The 23646-nt window shown below is 36.5% G+C and overlaps 1 protein-coding gene and 1 pseudogene across 2 annotated transcripts in view; both read left to right on the top strand.

Moving 5' to 3' along the window:
• Positions 1 to 23646, top strand: part of USP34 (ubiquitin specific peptidase 34) — a 241801-nt gene that overhangs the window by 63408 nt on the left and 154747 nt on the right. Inside the window, exons 6-8 of the mRNA XM_080813119.1 lie at positions 8543 to 8610; positions 11040 to 11232; positions 12258 to 12319. Coding sequence (XP_080669245.1) covers positions 8543 to 8610; positions 11040 to 11232; positions 12258 to 12319 — 323 coding nt within the window. The remainder of the gene's footprint in view (positions 1 to 8542; positions 8611 to 11039; positions 11233 to 12257; positions 12320 to 23646) is intronic.
• On the top strand, positions 15158 to 23474 carry LOC308349852 (small ribosomal subunit protein uS8-like; annotated as a pseudogene). The gene is made up of 2 exons: positions 15158 to 15544; positions 23365 to 23474. The product of its transcript is annotated as a small ribosomal subunit protein uS8-like (transcript).

The raw sequence follows: 23646 nt of genomic DNA, 5'->3' as shown, positions 1-23646 counted from the left end.
TCTCCTTATCTGTAACTATGGTAAATGTGTTTTTATTTACAGGTCCTTTAATTTCTCTCCTATTTTTCTGTTTCTGTGTAGGTGTTTATGTCTTTTGTTTCTTAACAATTTTTATCTTTATTTATTTTTTTTCTTTGAAGTAGTAGGCTCCATGCCCAGTGTGGGGCTCAGACTCATGACCCTGAGATCACAAGTCTGATGTTCTACAGACTGAGCCAGCTAGGCACCCCCAATTATAATTTTTTTTTATCATTTTATTTTATTTCATCATGACAAATTCCCATTCTCTATATCCTTCATCTCTTCACTCTCATCCCTTCTGATAAACATAAGTTCTCTATAGTTGAGAGTCTTTGGTTTTGTCTCTTTTTTCCTTCCTTTTGCTCATTTGTTTTGTTTCTTAAATTCCACAGATGAGTGAGATCATGTGGTATTTGTCTTTCTCTGACTTATTTAGTTCAGTATTATACTCTGTAGCTCTATCGGTGTCATTGAAAATGGCAAAATTTCATTCTTTTTTATGGCTAAGTAATATTTCATTCTGTATGTGCCACATCTTTATCCATCATTTGTCAGTGGGCACTTTGGCTGCTTCCATAGTTTGGCTATTGTAAAGTAATGCTGCAGTAAACATAGGGGTGCAGGGTTGCCGGGGGGGAGGAGGAGGGTGGCGAGGTTATGGACATTGGGGGAGGTATGTGCTATGGTGAGTGCTGTGAAGTATGTAAACCTGGTGATTCACAGACCTGTACCCCTGGGGCTAATAATACATTATATGTTAATAAAAAAATTTTTAAAAAATAAACATAGGGGTGTGTATATTCTTCTGAATTACTGTTTTCATTTTTTGGGTAAATTGCCAGTTGTGTGATTACTAAGGTAGTTTCTAGTGTGATCCTAGGGTAGTTCTATTTTAATCTGTTGAGGAACCTCCGTACTTTCTTCCACAGTAGCTGCACCAGTTTGCATTCCTACCAGCAGTTGCATCCTCACCAGCAATTGTTGTTTCTTATGTTTTTGATTTTGGCCATTTTGACAGGTGTGAGTGATATCCCATTATAGTCTTGATTTGTTTTCCTGATGATGAGTGATGTTGAGCTTCTTTTCATGTATATTGGCCATCTGTATGTCTTCTTTGGAGAAATGTCTGTTCATATCTTCTGCCCATTTTTAATTGGATTTTTTTTTGTGTATGTGTGTTGAACTGTATAAGTTCTTTATATATTTTGGATATTAACCCTTTATCAGATATTTCACTTGCAAGCGTCTTCTTCCATTTGGTAGGTTGCCTTTTTTAGTTTTGTTGGTTGTTTCCTTTGCTGTGCAGAGACTTTATTTTTATGTAGTCCCAATAGTTCATTTTTGCTTTGGTTTCCTTTGCCTTAGGAAATATATGTAGAAAAATGTTGCTATGGCTGATGTCAGAGAAATTACTGCCTGTGCGCTTTTCTAGGATTTTTATGGTTTTCAGGTCTTACATTTAGGTTTTTAATCCACTTTGAGTTTATTTTTGTATGTGGTGTAAGAAAGTGGTCCAGTTTCATTCTTTTGCATGTAGTTGTCCAGTTTCCCCAATACCATTTGTTGAAGAGTCTGTCTTTCCCCCCATTGTATCTTCTTTTCTTCTTTGTGGAAGATAATTGACAGTATAATTCTGGGCTTTCTGTTCTATTCCATTGACTGACTTACCTGTTTTTATGTCTGTGCCATACTGTTGTTTTGTTTTTTTTTAAAGATTTTATTTATTTATTTTAGAATACACGAGCAAGGGAGGGGCAAAGGGAGAGGGAGGTGGAGAATTCCAGGCAGACTGTGCTGAGCGCAGAGCCTGATGTAGGCCCAGTCTCACTCCTGAGATCATGACCCATGTGGAAACCAAGCAGATGCTCAATGAACTGAGCCACCTAGTGCCCCCAGTATCATTTTGATTACTACTGGTTTGTAATACAGCTTGAAGTTGTATTACCTGCAGTTGTTTTACTTCCAGATTTGTTTTTCTTTTTCAAGATTGCTTTGGCTGTATGAGGTCTTCTGTGGTTCCATACAAATTTTAGGATTGTTTGTTCTAGTTCTGTGAAAAATGCTGTTGATGTTTGCATAGGGATTGTGTTAAATCTGTAGATTGCTCTGGGTAGTATGGACATTTTAACAATACTTGTTCTTCAAACCCATGAGCGTGGCATGTCTTTCTGTTTCTTTGCATTGTTTTGAATTTCTTTCATGAGTGTTTTATAGTTTTCAGAGTATAGGTTTTTCATCTTCTTCGTCAAGTGTGTTCTCAGGTATTTAATTATTTTTGGTGCAATTGTACATGGGGTTGTTTTCTTGATTTCAATTTCTGCTGATTCATTATTAGTGTATAGAAATGCAGTGGATTTCTGTATGTTGATTTTATGTCTTTTGAATTTACTGGATTCATTATCAGTTCTAGTCTTTTGGTGGAGCCTTTAGGGTACTGTATACATGGCATCATGTCATCTGCAAATAGTGAAAATTTCATTTCCTCCTTACCAATTTCTATACCCTATTTTTTTTTTTTCCTTTTTCTTGTCTGACTGCTGTGGCTAGGACTTTTTACAAAAGGAGTAAAAGTGGTAGGAGTTAACTTCCTTGTCTTGTTCCTGACCTTAGGGGAAAAGCTCTCAAGTTTTTCACCACTCAGTCTGATGTTGGCTGTGGGTTTTTCATATAAGGCCTTTATTATGTAGACCTTCTTTTTGGTGAGGGTTTTTGCCATGAATGGATGTTGTACTTTGTCACATGCTTTTTCTGCACTTACTGAGATGATAACGTGGTTTTTTTCCTTTGTCTTATGGATGTGATGAGTCATGCTGATTGACGAATATTGAGCCATCTTGCATCCTGGGAATAAATGCCACTTGATTGGTGTTGTATGATTTTTTTAAAAAAATATTTTGTTGGTTTGGTTTGCTTATAATATTGTTGGGGATATTTGCATCCATATTTATAAGAACTGTTGGCCTCTAGTTCTTTTTTTGTGGTGTCTTTATCTTTTTTTTTTTTTTTTTAAGATTTTATTTATTTGTTTGACAGACAGAGATCACAAGTAGGCAGAGAGGCAGGCAGAGAGAGAGGAAGGGAAGCAGGCTCCCTGCCAAGCAGAGAGCCCAGTGCGGGGCTCGATCCCAGGACCCTGGGATCATGACCTGAGCCGAAGGCAGAGGCTTTAACCCACTGAGCCACCCAGGCACCCCTTTTATCAGGTTTTTATCTCAAGGTGATACTGGTCTCCTAGAATGAATTTGGAAGTTTTCCTTCCTCTTCTGTTTTGTGGAATAGTTTAAGAAGAATAGGTATTAATTCTTTAAATGGTTGGTAGAAATATCTGTGAAGCCATCTCATCATGGAATTGTGTTTTTTTACAGATTCAATTGCATTGTTGGTAATTAGTCTATTCAAATTTTCTATTTATTTCTGCTTTAGTTTTGGTAGGTTATGTTTCTAGGAATTTACGCATTTGTTCTCAGTTGTTCAGTTTGTTGGCATATAGGTTTTCATAATCTGTTAAAATTGTATTTCATTGGTGTTGGTTGTTATTTCTTCTCATGATAGTAATTTTGTTTCTTTAGGTCCTCTCTCTTTTTTTAGGAGTCATTGTAGAGGTTTATCACTTTTGTTTACCTTCTAAAAGAACCAGCTTCTGGTTTCCTCTGTTCTGTTGTTTCTTTTTAGCTTGCATATCACTTATTTCTGCTCTGATATTTTTTATTTCTTTTCCTGGGTTTGGGTTTTGTTTTTTCTTTATCTAGCTCCTTTAGGTATAAAGTTACGTTGTTTGAGATTGTTCGGACTTCTTGAGGTAGGTGTATATTGCTCTACACTTTCCTCTTTAGGATTTTTAATAAAAAATTTTATTTTTTAAAAACTATTATTATTTTTTTAAAGATCTTAATTTTTTCAGAGAGAGTGAGAAAGGGAGTATGAGCTGGGGGAGGAGCAGAGGGAGAGAGAGAAGCAGATTCCCTGCTGGGCAGGGAGCCCAATGTGGGGCTTGATCCCAGGACCCTTGGATAATGACCCGAGCTGAAGGCAGATGCTTAGCTGACTGAGCCACCCAGGTGCCCTGTTAGCTTTTATTTTTAAGTAATCACTATATTCAAAATGGGATTTGAACCCATACCCTGAAATTAATAGTTGTATGCTCCACTGACTGAACCAGCCAGGTGCCCCTATACGCTCCTCTCTTAGAACCACTTTTGCTGTATCCTAAAGATTTTGGACTATTGTGTTTTCATTTTCATTTGTTTCTGTGTAATTTTTTATTTTTTCTCTGATTTTTTTTCATTGATTGTTTTAAAGATTTCATTTATTTATTGACAAAGAGAGAGAGTGAGTGAGCGCACACAAGCAGGGGAAGTGGGAGAGGGAGAACAGGCTTCCTTTGGAGCAGGGAGCCCAACACGGGGCTTGATCCCAGGATCCCGGAATCATGACATGAGCCAAAGGCAGACACTTAACCCACTGAGCCACCCAGGCACTCCCATTCATTACTTAGTAGCATGTTATTTAACCTTCATGTATTTGTGTCCTTTACAGAGTTTTTTCTGTGGTTGATTTCTAGTTTCATAGCAATGTGGTTAGAAAAGATGCATAGTATGACTTCGATTGTTTTTAATTTTTTGAGATTTGGTTTTTGGCCTACTGTGTGTTTTAGAGAATGTTCATGTGCACTGGAAAAGAATGTGCATTCTGTTTTAGGATAGAATGTTCTGAAAATGTCTGTTAAATCCATGTCCAGTGTGTCATTCAAAGGCACTGTATGATTGTTGATTTTCTGTTTGGATGTAAGTGGAGTGTTAAAGTCTTCTACTACTATTAAATTACTACGGATGGTTGTTCTTTCATGGTTTGTTGGCCTTAGTGATATAGCTGGATTCCTTTCACTTTATTGTTTGCATATTACTGGTTTTCGATTTGTGGTTGCCCTTGGGTTTGTATATAACACCTTCTGCATATAGCAGTCTGTATCAAGTTGGTGGTCACATAAGTTTTTTTTTTTTTTTTTTTTTAAGATTTATTTTAGTGAGATAGAGCACTGAGCATGAGTGGGGAAGGGGCATAGGGAGAGAATCCTCAAGCAGACTCCCCACTGAGTGATGGGCTTGATCCCACAACCCATGAGATCACAACCTGAGTTGACACCAAGAGTCAGACAGCCAACTGAATGAGCCATCCAGGTGCCCCTTAAGTTTATGTTAATGGTTGTATTTTTTTAAATTTTACTTTCCATTATAGTTAACATATAATGTTACTAATTTCTGCTTAAGTTTAAATCTCTTCTTTACCCTTCTCTCAACGTTTTAGGTATATGGTGTCATATTTTTGAGGTATATAACATCGTCCTTGGACAAGTCCGTATGTTTTGCTATGCTTACCATAAGTGTAGCTACCGTCTAACACTATGCTACAACCCCAGTATAATATGATTGACTATTTTCCCTATGCTGTATCTTTTATCCTTGTGACTTACTCATTCCATAAATGAAAGCCTGTATTTACGACTCCTCTTACCCTATTTTGTCCATCACCCCATTTCCCTCCCCTTTGGCAACCACCCGTACTCTGTATTTATGGGTCTGTTTGGCTTTTCATTAGCTTTGATATTTATTGTTTTATTATTAGTATTATTAGTTTTGATATTCATTGTTTTGATTTTTTTTTTTAAAGATTTTATTTTTTTATTTGACAGAGAGAGAGATCACAAGTAGGCAGAAAGAGGCAGGCAGAGAGAGAGAGGAGGAAGCAGGCTCCCTACTGAGCAGAAAGCCCAATGCGGGGCTCGATCTCAGGACCCTGAGATCGTGACTTGAGCCGAAGGCAGAGGCTTAACCCACTGAGCCACCCAGGCGCCCCTGTTTTGATATGTAGATTCCATGTGTAAGTGAAATCATGAGGTATTTTTCTTCCTCTGTCTTATGTCACTTAGGATAATACGCTGTAGGTCGATTCATGTTACTGCTTTTGGGAAGATACCATTCTTTCTTATGGCTGAGTAATATTTTATTGTGTATGCATGCATATATATGTAGAATTAATTTTTCGAGGAACCTTCATACTGTTTTCCACAGTGGCTGCACAGATTAAAGTCCCACCATCATTTTTCCCACCCTCACCAACACTTAATTGATCTTTTTTTTTTTTTAAGATTTTATTTATTTATTTGACAGAGAGAGAGAGGTCACAAGTAGGCAGAGAGGCAGGCAGAGAGAGGGGGGGAAGCAGGCTCCCTGCTGAGCAGAGAGCCCGATGCGGGGCTCGATCCCAGGACCCTAAAATCATGACCTGAGCTGAAGGCAAAGGCTTAACCCACTGAGTCACCCAGGTGCCCCTTAATTGATCTTTTTGATTCTCACCATTCTGACAAGTATAAGGTGATGATAACTCATTGTGATTTTGATTTGCATTTCCCTGATGATTAATGATGTTGAGCATCATTAGTAATGTCTGTTTGGGCCCTCTGCCCACTTTTAATCAGATTGTTTTTTGTGTTGTATAAGTTCTTTATAAATTTTGGATATTAACAAATATCAGGTATGCCATTTGCAAATATCTTCTTCTATTTAGTAGGTTGCCTTTTAGTTTTGTTGGTTTTCTTTGCTATGTAAAAGCTTCTTATTTTAGTGTAATCAGAATAGTTTTTTTTGTTTTTTGTTTTTGTTTTTTTTTTTTTTTTTGCCTAAGGAAACATATCTAGAAAAATATTGCTGAGGTTGATGTTCAAGGCATTACTGCCTATGTTTTTTTGAGATGTTTTAGATCTCATATTTAGTTCTTTAATCCATTATGAATTTGTTTTTGTGTATGGTGTGAGAAAGTTGTCATTCTTCTGCATGTGGCTGTCCAGTTGTCACAACACTGTTTATTGATGAGACTTGTTTTTTCCTCATGGTATGTTCTTGCTGCTTTTATTGTGGATTAATTGACCATATATTCACGGTTTCAATTCTGGATTCTCTATTGTCTTCCATTGATCTATGTGTTTGTTTTTGTGCCAGTATTACACTGTTTTGATTACTAGAGCTTTGTAATAGAACTTTAAGTTTGGAATTGTGATGCCTCCTGCTTTCCTTTTTTTTTTTTTTTTTTTTAAGATTTTTCTGGCTATTTGGGGTGTTTTGTGGTTCCATACAAATTTTAGAATTATTTCTTCTGGTTCTGTGAAAAATGCTGCTGGTATTTGGATAGGGATTGAATTGGATTTGTAGATTGCTTATGACCATTTTGTTGGTATTAATTCCGTCTTCCAATCCATGAATGTGGAATCTTTTTTTATTTGTGTCATTTTCAGTTTCTTTCATCAGTGTTTCATCGTTTTCAGAGTATAGGTCTTTCACCTCCTTGGTTACGTTTATTCCTAGGTATTTATTATTTTTGGTGCAATTATAAATGGCTTTTTAATAAAGTTTATTTTTCTGCTGCTTTGTTAAGTGATACTGGTTTTAATGCTTCATTTTAAAAGATTTTATTTATCCATTTGACAGAGAGAGATCACAAGTAGGCAGAGAGGCAGGCATAGGGGGAGGGGAAAGCAGGCATAGGGGGAGGGGAAAGCTCTCTGCTTAGCAGAGAGCCTGATGGGGGGCTTGATTCCAGGACTCTGAGATCATGACCTGAGCCAAAGGTAGAGGCTTAACCCACTGAGCCACCCAGGCGCCCAGTGCTTCATTTTTACTGTAACGACTTAGTTTTTTTGGTACTGTCTAGGACCTTCTGATCAATATGAATTAAAGACGTTCTTGTTTTATTCCTAATCTTAGAAGGAGAAGTTTTAACATTAAACCATTAGTATAGTGTTTGCTATAAAACTTACATAGGTATTTTTGATTAGAGTGGAGCCATACATTTTTTATTTCCAAATTTGTTTCTGTGTCCTTGCCTTCGGTAAGACTTAGTATTATAACTTGTTATTTGATAATTTGCTTAGGATCTTTGTTCCTACCTGATACTTAAGCCATTATTTGAGACTAAAACTGTAAAGTAAGCATATTTTGAAAAAATTATAATTCTTAGGTTGGCGTACTTACATTAAGAGTTTAATTCAGTAAATTGTTGATACTGTAATCTATAAAATATATTTCCTTTAGCTGGATATTGAAATGACTAGAAATCACAGGTAACTTGGTATTTTTTAGGAAGAAGAAAGATTTTTTTATTAAAAACTAAGGTGATTTATTAAAAAGCTAATTTAGCGCTATGGTACTTGTGTTGCTTTCATATGAAGAGGTATAGAGTATCCTGTGGTAAGATGATATTACCAGGATAGGTAGGTAGTACTCCCTTTTGAGCAAGAAGGTAACATTCGTTAGATTGATACTATGTATATTTCAAAATGTATATAGGTTACTCACCTGATTTTGTGTGTAATCCTGTTTTTTAGTTTATTCTTTTTAAAATATGTAAACATGTATATAGTTTTAAAACCAACAAAATATTTAGTGTTCTTGTTCGTAGTTACAGTGATTTGTATTATGTGTATTTCACATAATCATTATACATTAATGTCATATTTGTTTCTTTATAGATTAGAATATGGCTACATATCCCTGCTGTCATGCAGCACATTATCCCTTTTAGGACCTATGTTATTAGGTAAGTTTATAAAATCTTTTCCTCTTGATTAACAGTGTAATACATTTAAATAGTTCTTAACATAGTGTAGAATTATGTTGTTAGAAAGTCCCTTGTACTGTACTCATATCCTCTAGAGAAAATTTTAATTGGCAGTTTGGTGTATAATATTTTTTATGCTCATGTAGGCTCATATTTAATGTTTACTTTTAAGCAATTTATGTTGCACCTTTTTTTCTTAAAGATTTTTTTTTTTTTAAGTAATACTTACACCCAAACATTTTTTGCTTAAGGAAACATATCTAAAAAATTGCTGAGGTTGATGTTCAAGGGATTACTGCCTATGTTTTTTTGAGATGTTTTAGATCTCACATTTAATTCTTTAATCCATTATGAATTCGTTTTTGTGTATGGTGTGAGAAAGTGGCCCATTGTCATTCTTCTGCATGTGGCTGTCCAGTTGTTACAACACTGTTTATTGATGAGACTCAAAACCACTACCTAGATCGAGAGTTGTATGTTCCAGCAACTGAACCAGCCAGGTTCTCCTGGACCTTTTTTTTTTTCTTTTACATGAATGTATAAAGAGGTTCACAGTGTTTACATGGCAGTCCACCTTATGCAGTCAACAAAGATATACAAGGATATTATGTTCTAGGCATTGGGGATATAGCAGAGAAGAAAAGATTTCTCTTTTTGTGCAGACTCTGTACAGGAATATAGGATGTAAGCTTTGAAGTTGGAAAGAATATGACATTAAAGAAAGTAGAAGCAGACTGTTGTGGAATATAACGTGTAGGGAGGAATAATTATGAAATGAGGTTGGATAAGCAAGGGCAGGTTATTTTGGACCTTAAAGCCATTATGGAGTTTGGATTTAATTTTAGCAAAGGGAATCTATTCAGTGGTTTTCAGCAGGTGAGTCATGATGATTTTTAGCAGATGACTTCGGCTTTTAAATGTATCATAAATTGTAGGATTGTCGGAGTAGAAGCTGGGAGACCAGTTGAAAGGTTAGCGTAGTAGTCCTAGAAAGGAATGATGGTATGATGGTTACTGGTGCAAGGATTGCTTATGGTGATTTTGAAAATTGAATTGATGTAAGTGAAAATAAAGTGAATAGGATTGGTGATTCTGGGATTTAAAGGGGTGGGCATCACTTAAGCACCCCACCTTAATTTCTCTTTTGTGCTGTATCATTAACGGAGATGTGAAAGACTGGGAGAACTTTGAGACTTAATTTCGAGATGCCTGTGGAACATTTAAGTGGCACTGGTGAATTGGGAGTATAAGCATATAATTAAGAACAGTACCATTAATTGAGTTATCAGAATAAGAACAGCAATTATTAAACACTTCATGGAAGTGAATGAGAGGTTATCTGGGTAGAGAATCTAGAAAGTGAATAGAAGTGTGTTGAGGATGGAACCTTTGTATCAGTTTGCTTTTGCTGAGTAAGAAAACCATCCCCAAATCTTAGTGACTTAAAATAACAGCCATTTATTATTTCTCACAGTTCTTGGGCTGCCTAGTTCTTTTGTTTTGGGCTGACGTGGCTGGAACTACATGCTCTAAAGATAGCACCTCACTCATGTATCCTCTGGTTGACAGGTTGAGTGTTACTGGAAGTGGAGGCGAGTTCCTGTTCATCTTACAGTTGTCTAGTTGTTAGCTGGGGTATCAGACATGTCTCCCTCATCCAGCAGCCTAACCTGGGTTCCTTTTCTTGGTGATCGAAGAGTTCCCATCAAGAAAGAACAAGCTCAGAGGCATTTTAAACTTCTGTTTCTGTCACATCTTTTATTGTTCCATTGGTTAAATCAGCTTTCGTGGTAAAGCTCAGAATCAGGGAGTAGAGAAATAGACGACACCTCTTGATGGGAAGAGTGGCGAAGTTGTATTGCAAATACCTATGTAAAGTGATAGGAGTAGTTCAGGGCCATTTTGCAATCCATTACAAACCTCAAGGATGTTGAAAGGTTGGATAGAGGAGGAGGAACTAACCAAATAGAACAGGCAGGACCTGAGGAAAACCAGTGGTTTGTGATATCTGGAAGCCAAATAAAAATTTTTTAAAAAAATGTACACATTTAAAGAGGTTTGCTTGTGTGGGGGGTAGATGTACTGTTATATATGAAAGCAGCAGGAGCTGTGTACATGACACATATGAGAATAAAAAGCTTCAGTGGAGGTGCAGAGTCCAGTGTTAAATGGCTTTTGGCAGTTTCTGCTTCAAGTTGGACTCAGCAAAGGACATAGTGCCTCAGGTCACAATATTTGAAGCATCACTTAGGAATAATTTAAATTGGGAATGTTAATCCTAGGATGTCAGGTTCTACTTTACTAAACATTTTGGAGGTATGGAGCAAATGAATGTTACTGAATTATTGAAGAGTTTTTAGGAGTATTTTGCAAGTTTTTATATATGTTTTATTTCTGAATCGTTTAAGGTATTTATGCAAGCTCTCTGATCAGGAGTTAAGACAGAGTGCGGCTCGAAACATGGCTGACTTAATGTGGAGCACAGTGAAAGAACCATTGGATACAACATTATGCTTTGATAAAGAAAGCCTAGATCTTGCATTTAAGTACTTCATGTCGCCGACTTTGACTATGAGATTGGCTGGACTAAGTCAGATAACGGTAGGCTATATTTATTTATTTTGAGTCATTTTTTAATTTGCCTTTCACCCTGTCATCATCATCATCATCATCATCATAATACCTGCTATTTATGGAGCACTTATGTGAGGCATTTTGCCAAGTATTTCACATGTTTTACTTTGTATGGTCCTGATAATTTCAGTATTTTCCTTATTTTGTTTTTTTAAGATTTTTAAAAAATAATTTATTTTGAGAGAGAAAGACAGAAAGAGCACAAGTTAGGGGAGGGGCATAGGGAGAAGCAGGCTCCCCACTGAGCAGGAAGCCTGATACCAGGCTAGATCCCAGCACCCTGGGATCATTACCTGAGCTGAAGGCAGACACTTAACCGACCGAAACACCCAAAAGCTCTGCAAATAATGTTTTACATAGAAACATGTATAGTAATACATATCTCATCTTGGAGATGAGATGGGGAGGAAGATGTGGTATCCATAAATCTATATTCTTGCATAATAGCAATTTGCTAGAGCTAAGAAGTTAGCTGAATCCTTTAGAATGGATGTACTTTTTCTGGTATACCAGGGTCTCCATGAACTCTACTCCTTTGTAGTGTAGTTATTCTTGGAGTAACTAGATTTTAGCCAGGTATTGGACTTTGTAAATGTAGAAAATAGATGTTGACATTTTTCTGAAGTAAATCATAAATGAATTTATTGAAGAAGCCTTTCCTTAAATTTTATTTCTGTAGTGTGACATACCACTTGCTTGCATTAGGTTTTTGTGTTTTTCCCTTATTTAGCTTTGTTTTCTTGTTTTTTTCATATGTACTTAGTGGAATAAAGCATGAGGTATTACTGGTAGGATGAGATTATTTTATTTTAATATGATAAAAGAAATAACCAGGCTAATTGGTGAGTGTGTATGTGACTCTTTCTGTCTTATGTTTTATAATTTTGATCTGGTTATTGATTTTATATATATCAAACCATGTTTCTCAACAGTTGGTAACATACCAGAAAAAATTTGTAAAAATACCTTTAATTTTTTTTCTCTAATTATAGAATCAACTTCACACTTTCAATGATGTATGCAATAATGAATCCTTGGTATCAGATACAGAAACGTAAGTAGGAATTTTAATTTATACATAAGTATATCATTTTATTGTGCAGCTGCTTATATGGTAAATAATAATTGTGACTATTAGGTTTGAAGTATTTACTAGAAATTCTTTGCCTTGTGGCTTCATTTGTATAGTTTTGAATAAGCTGTCAGAACAGTATGTTGAAACATTTGTTTTTTAAAAGGTATACCAACACATAGTATTAGTGTCACAAAATGCAGAAGGGTACTATTTATAAGGGAAAATTTAGTAGTAAAGAATATGGTATTGATAGTTTTCAGAAAGCGCACTTGATGCCAATAATGTGAAGACCTTATTCAACACATTTTTGGGGGACAAACCAAGTTAGTGATGTTCATGTTTAGAAATAAGTAGTTGTTATAGCTTAGGGCTTTTCAGTATCTTGGAAATATTTATTTATTCCAGTATTCCATTTAGGTGTTTGTCCAGTGTAGAAATCCATTTTTAAATCTCATTTGGGTAGAAATATCTTATGCTTGAACAGAGTTGTATAGTTTTAAGGTGTTAGAAAATTCATAATTATATGAAAGAGTCGTGTTTTTGCTTTATTCTACCTTTTGTGCATTGATTTTAATTCTGTCCTGTGGAATTAATCTCAGCTGAACCCAACCCTTTGTGAAGGTGAAAGCCAAAGATGATACTCTTTACTCTTTTGCATCTCCAGGCTAATGAGTTCTTATTCTTCCAATATATGTTACAGTGTTTAGATATATTACCACATCATTCTTTCATCTCTGGCAACATTCTTTATTCACGATCCCCTTAAAATATGTTGCCTAGAGTTGGTCATAGCTTTATAAATTCTGGGTCATATTGGAGTACTATTTCCAGTAGTCAGGACATTACAGAGACTATATCCAGTATGTAAAAACTACAGCTCTGGATTTCCCTTTTAATCCTTTAGTGCTGCCTCCTCCGTAAGACTGCCTAAGAGAATGTTAAATTTGCCAGTACAGTAATCACCCCCCACCTCTGCCAAACAAAACAAAACAAAACAATCCTGGAATATCACTACAGTAACTTTACATGTCCAGGCTAGCTAGATCTTTATGTTGGTGAAACAGTTCATAGAGAGTAAGAAGGCATTCCATTGGGGGGAGAAAAAAAGGCATGGGGTGTCTGCGTGGCTCAGGTCAGTGATCTCAGGGTCCTGGGATTAGGTCCCACATGCTCAGCAGGGAGTCCGCTTCTCCCTCTGTCCCCTGCACCCCCCCTCCTCTTGTGTGCATGTTCTCTCTCTTTCTCTCACTCTCAAAGATAAATAAAATCTTTTTTTAAAAGTATAAGGAATATGCTTTCTAAAGACATGATAAAGGAAAGCGGGAGGAGAGTCCAAATTTTGAGAAACAGTGGATAGAGGTAGTTTAAATTGGGAAGAGGAGCGTTCTTACAAGGTGAGAAAATTATTGTTGCGGCCTATGAATTGTCTCTCTCCTTTTTAGCAGTTTTATTAAGGTATAAGTACTGTACCTATCATAAAGTTTATCTGTTTTTATAGTGAATTTTAGGAAATTGACAGGGTTATATGAAAATCATCACAATCCAGTATGTATGTATGTATGTATGTATTTACTTATTTATTTGTTAGAGAGCGCTCACAAGCAGGGAGAATGGAAGGCAGAGGGAGAAGCAGGCTCTTCCCTGAGCAAGGAGCCTGATGGTGGGACTTGATCCCAGGACCCTAGGATCATGACTCGGGCTGAAGGCAGACATTTAACCTACTGAGCCACCCAGGAGTCCTGCGCAATCCAATTTTAGAACATATCCATCCCTTCAGGAAGATCCCCTTTGCCAGTTTGTAGTCAGTTCCTAGTCTTACTCCCACTAATACACTTTTTCTCTCTAGATTTACCCATTATGGACATTTCATATGGATGGAATTACAATAATTATCTTTTTCATTTAGTTTCTTTCAGTTATTCTTTCGTTATACTGTTTTTCTTGAGGCTCATTTATGCTGTGGAGTGAAGTAGTACTTCATTCCTTATTGCAAAATAGTATTACATTATGTAGGTACAACATTTTGTTTTTCCATTTACCAGTTGTCTATTTTGATTATTTCCACTCTGGTTCATATGAATAACGCTCTTTTGTTTTATTATTTTAAGGATTTATTTATTTTAGAGAGAGCTTGTGGCCCCATGTAGCAGGGGAAGGGACAAAGGGAGAGGGAGAGAATCTCAGGCAGACTTCTCAGTGAGCATAGAGCCTGAAGTGAGGCTTGATCTTTTGACCCTAAGATCATGACCTAAACCGAAATCAAGAGTTGGACACTTAACTGATGAGCACCTGAGAGTCCCCTGAATAATGGTCCTTTAAACATTTCCATACCTTTTTATGGAAATATGTTTTCATTTCTCTTGGTAAATAGGAGTGCAATGGCTGGTTTTTATGCTCATTTTGTGTCTCACTTAAAAAAAAAATCATCAATGTTTTCCAGCATAGCTGCATCGTTTTACATTCCTACTAGTAATATATGAGGGATCTAGTTTCTCCCCATTCTCAGCAGCACTCGTTATTATCTGTGTTTTTGATTATAGCTATGCTAGTGGGTATAAAGTAGTATTTCATTATGGCTTTAATTTGTATTTCCCTAATTAATGATGTTGAACTTCTTTTTATATGGTTATGTGCTGTTCTATTTTGTGTTTTTGTTTTTTTTTTTTAAGTGAATTGCTTATGCACTTTTTTGCCCAGTTTTTAGTTAATTGTCTTTTTTATGGACTAGTATAAGATCTGTACTACAGAATGTTCATAGGTGCTTAAGAAGACCGTTTAGCTTTCCTCCCATCTTTCTGTGCTGCCACAGTGATGCACATGAATGTCCTGGCAGTTGCTCACAGCAGTATTAACAATGCCGAAAAGAGATGCAAATGCCAGGTTCTAATTAGGCCATGCTCCAAAGTCATCTTCTGGTTTCTAACTGTGATGATGAAGCAGGTTTACATTGGAAATTTTGAAATCACTGATAAGTACAGAGCTGGGAAAGTTGTTTTGAACCTCACAGGCAGGTTGAACAAATGTGGAGTAATCAGCTCCAGATTTGATATACAAGTCAGAGATCTAGAAAAATGGCAGAATAATCTGCTCCTTCCCACCAGTTTGGTTTCATTGTACTGACAACCTCAGCTGGCATCGTGGACCATGAAGAAGCAAGGTGAAAACACTGAGGAGGGAAAACCCTGGGGTTCTTTTTCTACAGATGTAATACATGTGTCAAAAAACATGCCTCTGTTGACTCTTGGGCTTCCAAAAAAAAAGGTGTTTTTTTTGTTTTGTTTTGTTTTGCTATTATTTTATAGATTGTTGTGTATAGATGTAATGAGTTTTTAGTATTGTTTGCCCTCTATACTCTTGTTTCTCTGTCTAGTTCTGTTATTAAGAGTAGGTTATTGAAGTCTCCAATTCCATTTAATCCTCCTCATTTTGTGGATTCTGTATTTGTGAATTTGCCTGTTTGCCGCAATTTATTTCTAACCCCCAAATCAATACTTGTGTTGCTTTCACGGTCATTTGTAGACATGCTCAGAACAGTAAAAAATTTGAGTCTTTGAACATGCACATTCCCAACTGAAGTCAGACAAGGTAATGCTCTACCTTCTTGTTTTAGTGCTGGTACAGTGGTGACCAGAAGATGGTAGCAGGCAGTGCATTGTAGTGCAGGAAGCTCCAGTTCTGAGGCCATTTGAGTAGAAAGTGAATCCCAAGTCTAGGTTAGTGGGACAGCCTCAACCACGTCACCTAAACACTTCTGAACCTCAGTTCGTAAGATGGAGAAAAAGGAAGATAAGTTGTTTTTTAGGACTTAAGGTGAAAGTGTTTAGTATTAGCTAATTTAGTGCAGCAACTTTATTTTTTATGTCCTGTTTTTAAAAGATTTTATTTATTTGACAGAAAAAGAGAGCATGCACACAAGCAAGGGAGAGGGAGAAACAGACTCCCATGGAGCAGGGAGTCCGATGTGGGGCTTGATCCCAGGACTCTGGGATCATGACCTGAGCGTAAGGCAGAAGCTTAACTGACTGAGCCACCCAGGCGCCCCGTGCAGCAACTTTATAGAATTGTCACGAGCAACAAAATTGACTGTATTGTCTTTATTTCTCTTCAGTTGTATGTATGTATATGTGCATAATGGAATACAGTTGAAAAGAATGAAATCTTCCATTCATGACAACATGGATGGACCTTGAGGACGTTACAGTGAGATAAGTCACACAGAGAAAGATACATTTTGTAGGAACCTTATATGTGGGCATGAAAAACAACAAATCCAAACTTGTAGTGATTGTCAGAGATGGGGGTGGGGAGTGAGTGAAATGGTGAAAGGGCTCAAAAGGTGTAAATTTCTAGTTAAAAAATAAATTGGGGTCGTAATGTATAGCATGTCAGCTGTAGTTAGTAATAACTGTAAATGCATATTTGGAAGTTGCTAAGAGATTAGATCTTAAAGGTTCTTTTCTCACAAGAAAAAGAAATTTGTAACTGCAAAGTAGTGGATGTTAACTAGAGTTAGTGTGGTGATCATTTCATAATATATACAGATATTGATCATTGTTGTATGCCTGAACTAATAAAATGTTATATGTCATGGTCTCTGATGGCATTTTTACATAAGGGGAAATAGCCTCCCTTGCATTACCCTTAATGAAATGGGAGCTTCAAGATAAATTTTAGTTCTGTACCTAGATCATGTATGTTTTGCATTTAATCAAACCTGCAGTCTTCCAGTCAAAGGCAAATGGCAAGTCACATTCTTGTACTGAATCATGGTCCTAAAGAGAATCTACTTTAGGATGCAGTTGATGTTAATGATACGTTCTTTTTACGCATTAAAGGAGCAGGTGAGAATAATTTGAAAAGGAATTCAAGAGTTCAGTATTGGCTAATTTAGTGTAGTGGCTTTATATAGTATAACTGCCACAGCGAGTAGCAAGAATTGGCTGTATTTGTCTTTTTCTCCCTTCAGTTCTGTTACTTTTTGTTTTCATGTATTTTGGGACTTTTTTTTCCCCTTAGGTCCATATGTCCCACTTTTTCTCTTTGAAACATTTTTTGGCTTAAGTTTATTTTGTCTGATGTTAGTATAGCCACTGCAACTTTATTGTTTAATGGTATATCTTTTTCCATTCTTATTTTTTCAAAACCCCATTCTCTTACTTTCAACCTGCTTGTGTTTTGGATCTAAAGCCTGCCACTTATTTATTTATTTATTTATTTATTTATTTTTAAAGCTTGTCATTTAGAGGCAGCATTTAAAAACCAAATCCTATAATCTCTTTCTCTCTCTTTTTTTTTTTTTTAAGTAGGCTCCACTCACAGTGTGGGGCTTGAACTTAGAACCCTGAGATCAAGAGGTCTGTGCTTTACTCTCTGAACCAGCTAGGCACCTTCATATCTGCCTTTTGATTGGAGTATTTAATCCATTTATTCTTTATGTCATTCTGTATTTGGATTTACATCTGCCATTTTGCTGTTGGTTTTCTGTATGCCACCTTTTTTGTTTTTCTGTTTCTCCTTTACTGCTTTTATCCTAGTATACCATTTTAATTCCATTGATTTTTTTTAATACTTGAAAAATTATTTTCTTGGTGACTACATTATAGGTTATAGTATGCATCTTAGTTGCTTAGTCTTTAGATCAGTAATGGAATTTTAGTAAAATATTGAAATATTGTTCTAGTATAGTTCTGTTCCATTGTTTCTGATGAGAGGCCAGCTGTTAAATGTACTGTGGTTCCCTTGTACACACATTTCATTTTCTCTTTCTGATCTCAAGATTTTGCTCTTCATCTTTGCCTTTTAACAATTTAATGCTGAGCTGTGCATCTCCTTGTGTGTATCTACCTTAGTTGGAGTTTGTTGTGATTTCTGGATATGTAGATGACTTTTTTTTTTTTTAATCAAAATGGGACATTTTGGCCATAATTTCTATAGGGTGGTTTTTTGTTTGTTTGTTCTGCCTACTCCTGGGAGTCCACTTACATGTATGTATCCAGAGCCCTGAATAGTTGTGATTGATAATGTTGTTTAGTTCTATACTTGGCTATGTTATAGTCACAGTTCTGAATTAATAGAAAAGTCCAGGGTCTCCTTATAATATCCTTGGAGATACTGAAAGAATGAGGTTGTTTTTTTTTTTTTTTTAAAGATTTTATTTATTTATTTGACAGACAAAGATCACAAGTAGACAGAGAGGCAGGCAGAGAGAGAGAGGGGGAAGCAGGCTCTCTGCTGAGCAGAGAGCCCGATGCGGGGCTCGATCCCAGGACCCTGAGATCATGACCTGAGCCGAAGGCAGAGGCTTAACCCACTGAGCCACCCAGGCGCCCCGAGGTTTATTTTTTATAATTAGTTGTTGAAGTGTCTTTCTGTATGTTATGCAGGTCAGAGAGTTGACTCATGGATCATAGCTTTTGTAGGGCTATCCAGGAATAGGTAAAATATATCATTAGTATTTTTATTTTTTTAAGATTTATTTATTTCAAACGAGAGGAAGAGCGGAGGGAGAAGGACAAGGAAAGGGAGAGAGGGGATAGGGCACAGAGCCTGAGACAGGGCTTGATCCCATGACCCTGAGATCATGACCTGAGCCAAAATCAAGAGTCAGATGCTTAACTGTCTGAGCCACCTAGGTGCCCCATTTTTTTGAAGATTTTATTTATTTTTATTTTATTTATTTTTTTAAAGCCTTTTTTAAAAAAGAGGTTTGTTTTATTCATCAGAGAGAGCAAGTGAGCGAGCACAAGCAGGGGGAACAGCAGGCAGAGGGAGAAGCAGGCTCCCTGCCGAGCAAGGAGCTCGATATGGTACTTGATCCCAGGACTGTGAGACCATGACCTGAGCTGAAGGCAGATGCCTAGCCAACTGAGCCACCTAAGCATCCCTTTATTTATTTTAGAGATAACACATATGTGGGGGGCATCAATAGTTTTATTTTAATCTTTTACCTTTTGAGGCACATGTATCTAATTCATAGCTTTTTCCCCTCTTTAGACTTAAATGGCTTTAAAAAATTTTTTTACTTATTTGTCAGAGAGGGAGAGAGTGCACAAGCAGGGGGAGCAGCAGGCAGAGGGAGAAACAGGCTCCCTGTTGAGCAAGGAGCCTAATGCGGGACTTGATCCCAGTACTCTGGGATCATGACTTGAGCTGAAGTAGATGCTTAACCTCCTGAGTCACTCAGGTGTCCCTTAAATGGCTTTTTAAATTCTTGTAACAAAGATAAATTATTTTATCTTTTCAGTTTTTCTGTGTATAATTCATGTAGATGGGAAGATATGGGAGCTCTCATGGCAAGTCCTATTTTGTCTATTTTCTTCCATACAGAATATACCTATCCCTACTTTTTTCATTAAATAGCCATTTAAAAATGTTTTTAAAGAAATAGGCAATCTGAAGAAGCCTATATCTATTAAAGAAATTGAATTAAGAATTACTGGCTTTGCTCAGGTGCTTTGATTTTGGCTCAGTTCATGATCTCAGGGTTGTGAAACCAAGCCCTGTATAGGGCTCTGTGCCTGTTTAAAATTCTCTCTCCTGCCCCAAACCCTTAAAAAGAATTACTGACTTTGCAAAACAGGAAGCACCAGGCCCACTTGTGTTTACTAGTGAATTCTACCTAATGTTTAAAAGAAGAAATTTAAGGAAGAAGTTACCCTAATACCAAAACCAGACAAAGACATGTAAGAAAACTATAGCCCAGTATGTCTCATGAACACAGATGCAGAAATCTTCATAAACTATAAGCAAATCAAATAGAACAGTGTATAAAAAGAACTGTATACCACAACCAAGTGATTTTTATCTCAGGTATGCAAGGCCGGTTGAATTCATGTAATCTATCACATCAACAGGTTAAGGAAGAAAAAGCACATCATCATGTGAATAGATAAAGAAAAAGCATTTGGCAAACTTGAACACTTAAGATAAAAACTCAGTAAATTAGGAATAGAGGGTAACTTCCTCAGCTTGATAAAGAACCTACAGATTAATAGAACCTCAAAGGTTTTCTGATCAGGAACAAGGAAAAATGTGTTCCCTCTCTTCATGTCTTTCAACATTGTACTGGAATTCTACCTAATGCAGTAAGGCAAAGGAAGGAAATAAAAGTTACACAGATTGGGAAGGAAGAAATTGGTCTTTGACTGGGGATGACATGATTATCTATGTAGAAAATCTGAAAGAATTCACAGACTCATGGTACCTAGTGATAAAGGACAGCAAGGTTACAGGATACACAGTTAGTGAAAACTCATTTGCTTTTCTATATATCAGCACAGAACACATGAAAATTGAAATTTATTATTTAAAAAATAATTTATTATTTTAAAAAAATAATAGCATGAGCAGAGAGGGGCAGAGGGACAATCAGACTCCCCACTGAGTGGGGAGCTCAGTGCGGGGCTTTATCCCAGGATCCTGAAATCATGAGCTGAAGTCAGATGCTTAACTGAGCCGCCCAGGCACCCCTGAAATTTGAAATTTAAAATACAATACCACTTATGTTAACAACACAAAAGTGAAATACTTGGGTATAGATCTTCATATTTTGTTAAATTTCTATGAGTAAAAATATATACTCTGATGAAAGATACCAAGGAACTAAATAAATGAAGAGATACTCCATGTTTATGGATAGAACATGCAAAAATATAAAGATAACATTCTTCCCAAGTTCGATCTTTAAATTCATTGAAATCTCAGAATACCAGCAAGTTATTTTCTGGATATCAAGAAAATAACTCTAACATTTATATGGATAGATGGAGGACACATAATAACCAAGACAGTATTGAAAGGAAAAGAATAAAGTTGGAGGACTGATGCTGTCCATCTTTAAGACATACTATAACATTGCAGTAATCAAGACAATGTGGTATTGGTGACATAGGTTAATGGAACAGAATAGAGAGCTCAGAAACAGACCATATAAGTATAGTTAGTTGATCCTTGTCAGAAAAGCTAAGGCAATACCATGAAGCAAAGATAGTCTTTTCAACAAATGGCATTGAAACAATTGGACAACCAAATGCAAAAGAATCTAGACCTCATACACTTCATAAAGATTAATTCGAAATATATCCTACACATAAACATAAAATGCCAAACTATATAACTCCTAGCAGATAGGAGAAAACCTAGGATGTCCTTGTGTATGGCAGTGACCTTTTGGACACAATACCGTAATCCATGAAAGAAAGAATTGATAAGCCTGGAGTTCATTTAAGTTAAAAACTTGTGCTCTGTGAAAGATAGTGTCAAGAGAATGAGAAGATAGCCACAGGAAGAGGGGAAAATATTTCAAAAGACATGTCTGATGAAGGAGTGTTACCCAAAATTTATAGAGAATCATGAAATTCAACAGTAAGTACATGAACAATCTGAATAAAAAGTATGCTAAAGATTTTCTCAGCCGTCTTGCCAATAGAAGAGACACAGATGGCAAACACATGAAAAGATGCCCTATATCTTTCATTAGGGAAATGCATATTAAAACATCACTGAAATTCCACTGCACATCTATTAGAACAGTCAAAATTAGGAATACTGATAACACCAAATGCTGACAAGGATGTGGAGCACAAGAACTCTCATTTGTTGCTAGTTACACTTTGGAAGGCTGTTTGGCAGTTTTTTACAAAACTCAACATACTCTTACCATAGGTCTCACAGTTGTGCTCACTGATATTTACCCACAGAAGTTGAAATCTTACATCTCCACAAAAGCCTGCACATGGAGAAATCTTATGTCGAGTGAAAGAAGCCAGATTTAAAAAATTATGGGAGCGCCTGGTGGCTGGGTGGGTTAAAGCCTCTGCCTTCGGCTCAGGTCATGATCCCAGAGTCCTGGGCTGGAGCCCCGCATAGGGCTCTCTGCTCAGCGGGGAGCCTGCTTCCTCCTCTCTCTGCCTGCCTCTCTGCCTGCTTGTGATCTCTGTCTGTCAAATAAATAAAATCTTAAAAAAAAAAATCTTAAAAATATTATGTAGTGTATCTTTCTTGACACATGAAATTCTAGAAAATGAAAACTATAATAAAGCAGATCACTGAGGAGTATGGTTGTGGAGATTGGAAAAGGGATGGATGACAGAGGGTCTTAAAGATACTTTTTGGGTTAATGTGTGTGTTTGTTATCTTGATGGTAGTGATGAATTCATAGATGTATACCAAAGCTTAAATTCATCAGACTGTGTACTTTGTGTCCAGTATATTGTAGGTCATATATATATCAAAGGTGTAAAAGACAATTAACTGATAAATTCATACTACCTTATTGGTAAAACTAATAAAATAGGTTAACTTCTATGCCAATGAGTTATTAATTCTAAAAGAGAATTGGTAGCTCTTAAAAAATGAAGGGTAATCTAAAACTGTTGTAAGATGTTTACTTTTTTAAAGGAAGAATGAAATGTTGGTAAATGTAACTAAGGTGTTCTGCATCATCGGTGTATCTGTTTAGGGATCACTTAATCACCTTAATCACTTTATTAGTATCAGACAGGGACTTTCAGTTTGGCTTTGAGAGAATTTTCTTCTTTTAACCCTTTCGGCAACCTATTTTTCTGGTGTTATCTTACTGTAGAGGGGATATTGGGAAACCTTCCCTGAATGATGAAGTGCCTACTGTGGAAATTAAAAAGTGGGAAGGCGTAGTCTTCCTCACTAGAGTGAGAAAATATGTTGCTTTTTGTTAACACTTGGTATTTTCACCTGTGTACTCCTTCTCCTTCCAGATTTGTCTTTGCTTGTTTGTAAATTCAGGCAATATTACCATTTCTTTTAGTTTTTTTTTTTTTTTTTAAGATATTTTTATTTTAGAGAGCACAAGCAGGAAGGACGGAGGCAGAGGGAGAGGGAGACAGAATCTCAGGCAGATTCTATGTGAAGCGTGGAGCCCAACCCAGGGTTCAGTCTCATGACCCTGAGGTCATGACCCCAGCCAAAGCCAGGAGTCAGATACCAAGCCACTGCGTAGGCTACGCAGGCACCACTCTTTTAATTATTCTTTGTGGTACTCTAACCAGTTAATTGTCTGTGGTCACTTCTTTATAATTTGTTTGCGGTCACATTTAAGTTTGGGGTCACATTTAAGGAGAACCTGGCCGGCTCAGACAGTAGAGCATGTAGCATGTGATTCTTGATCTCAGAGTCATGAGTTCAAGCTCCACATTAGGCATGGAGCCTACTTAATAAATAAATAAACTCACCTTCAGAAAACATTAAGGCTTTCAACTGAATCTGCCTTTTTGGGTTGGGAAAAAATGATATTAATAATTTTTTAATGTGTTAACTAATTTTATTATTTG

The sequence above is a fragment of the Martes martes genome, assembly GCF_963455335.1.
Source record: "Martes martes genome assembly, chromosome: 9".
Classification (NCBI taxonomy): Eukaryota; Metazoa; Chordata; class Mammalia; order Carnivora; family Mustelidae; genus Martes; species Martes martes.
Note: the sequence above shows the minus strand (reverse complement) of the source record. Positions and strands in the feature narration are given on the sequence as shown.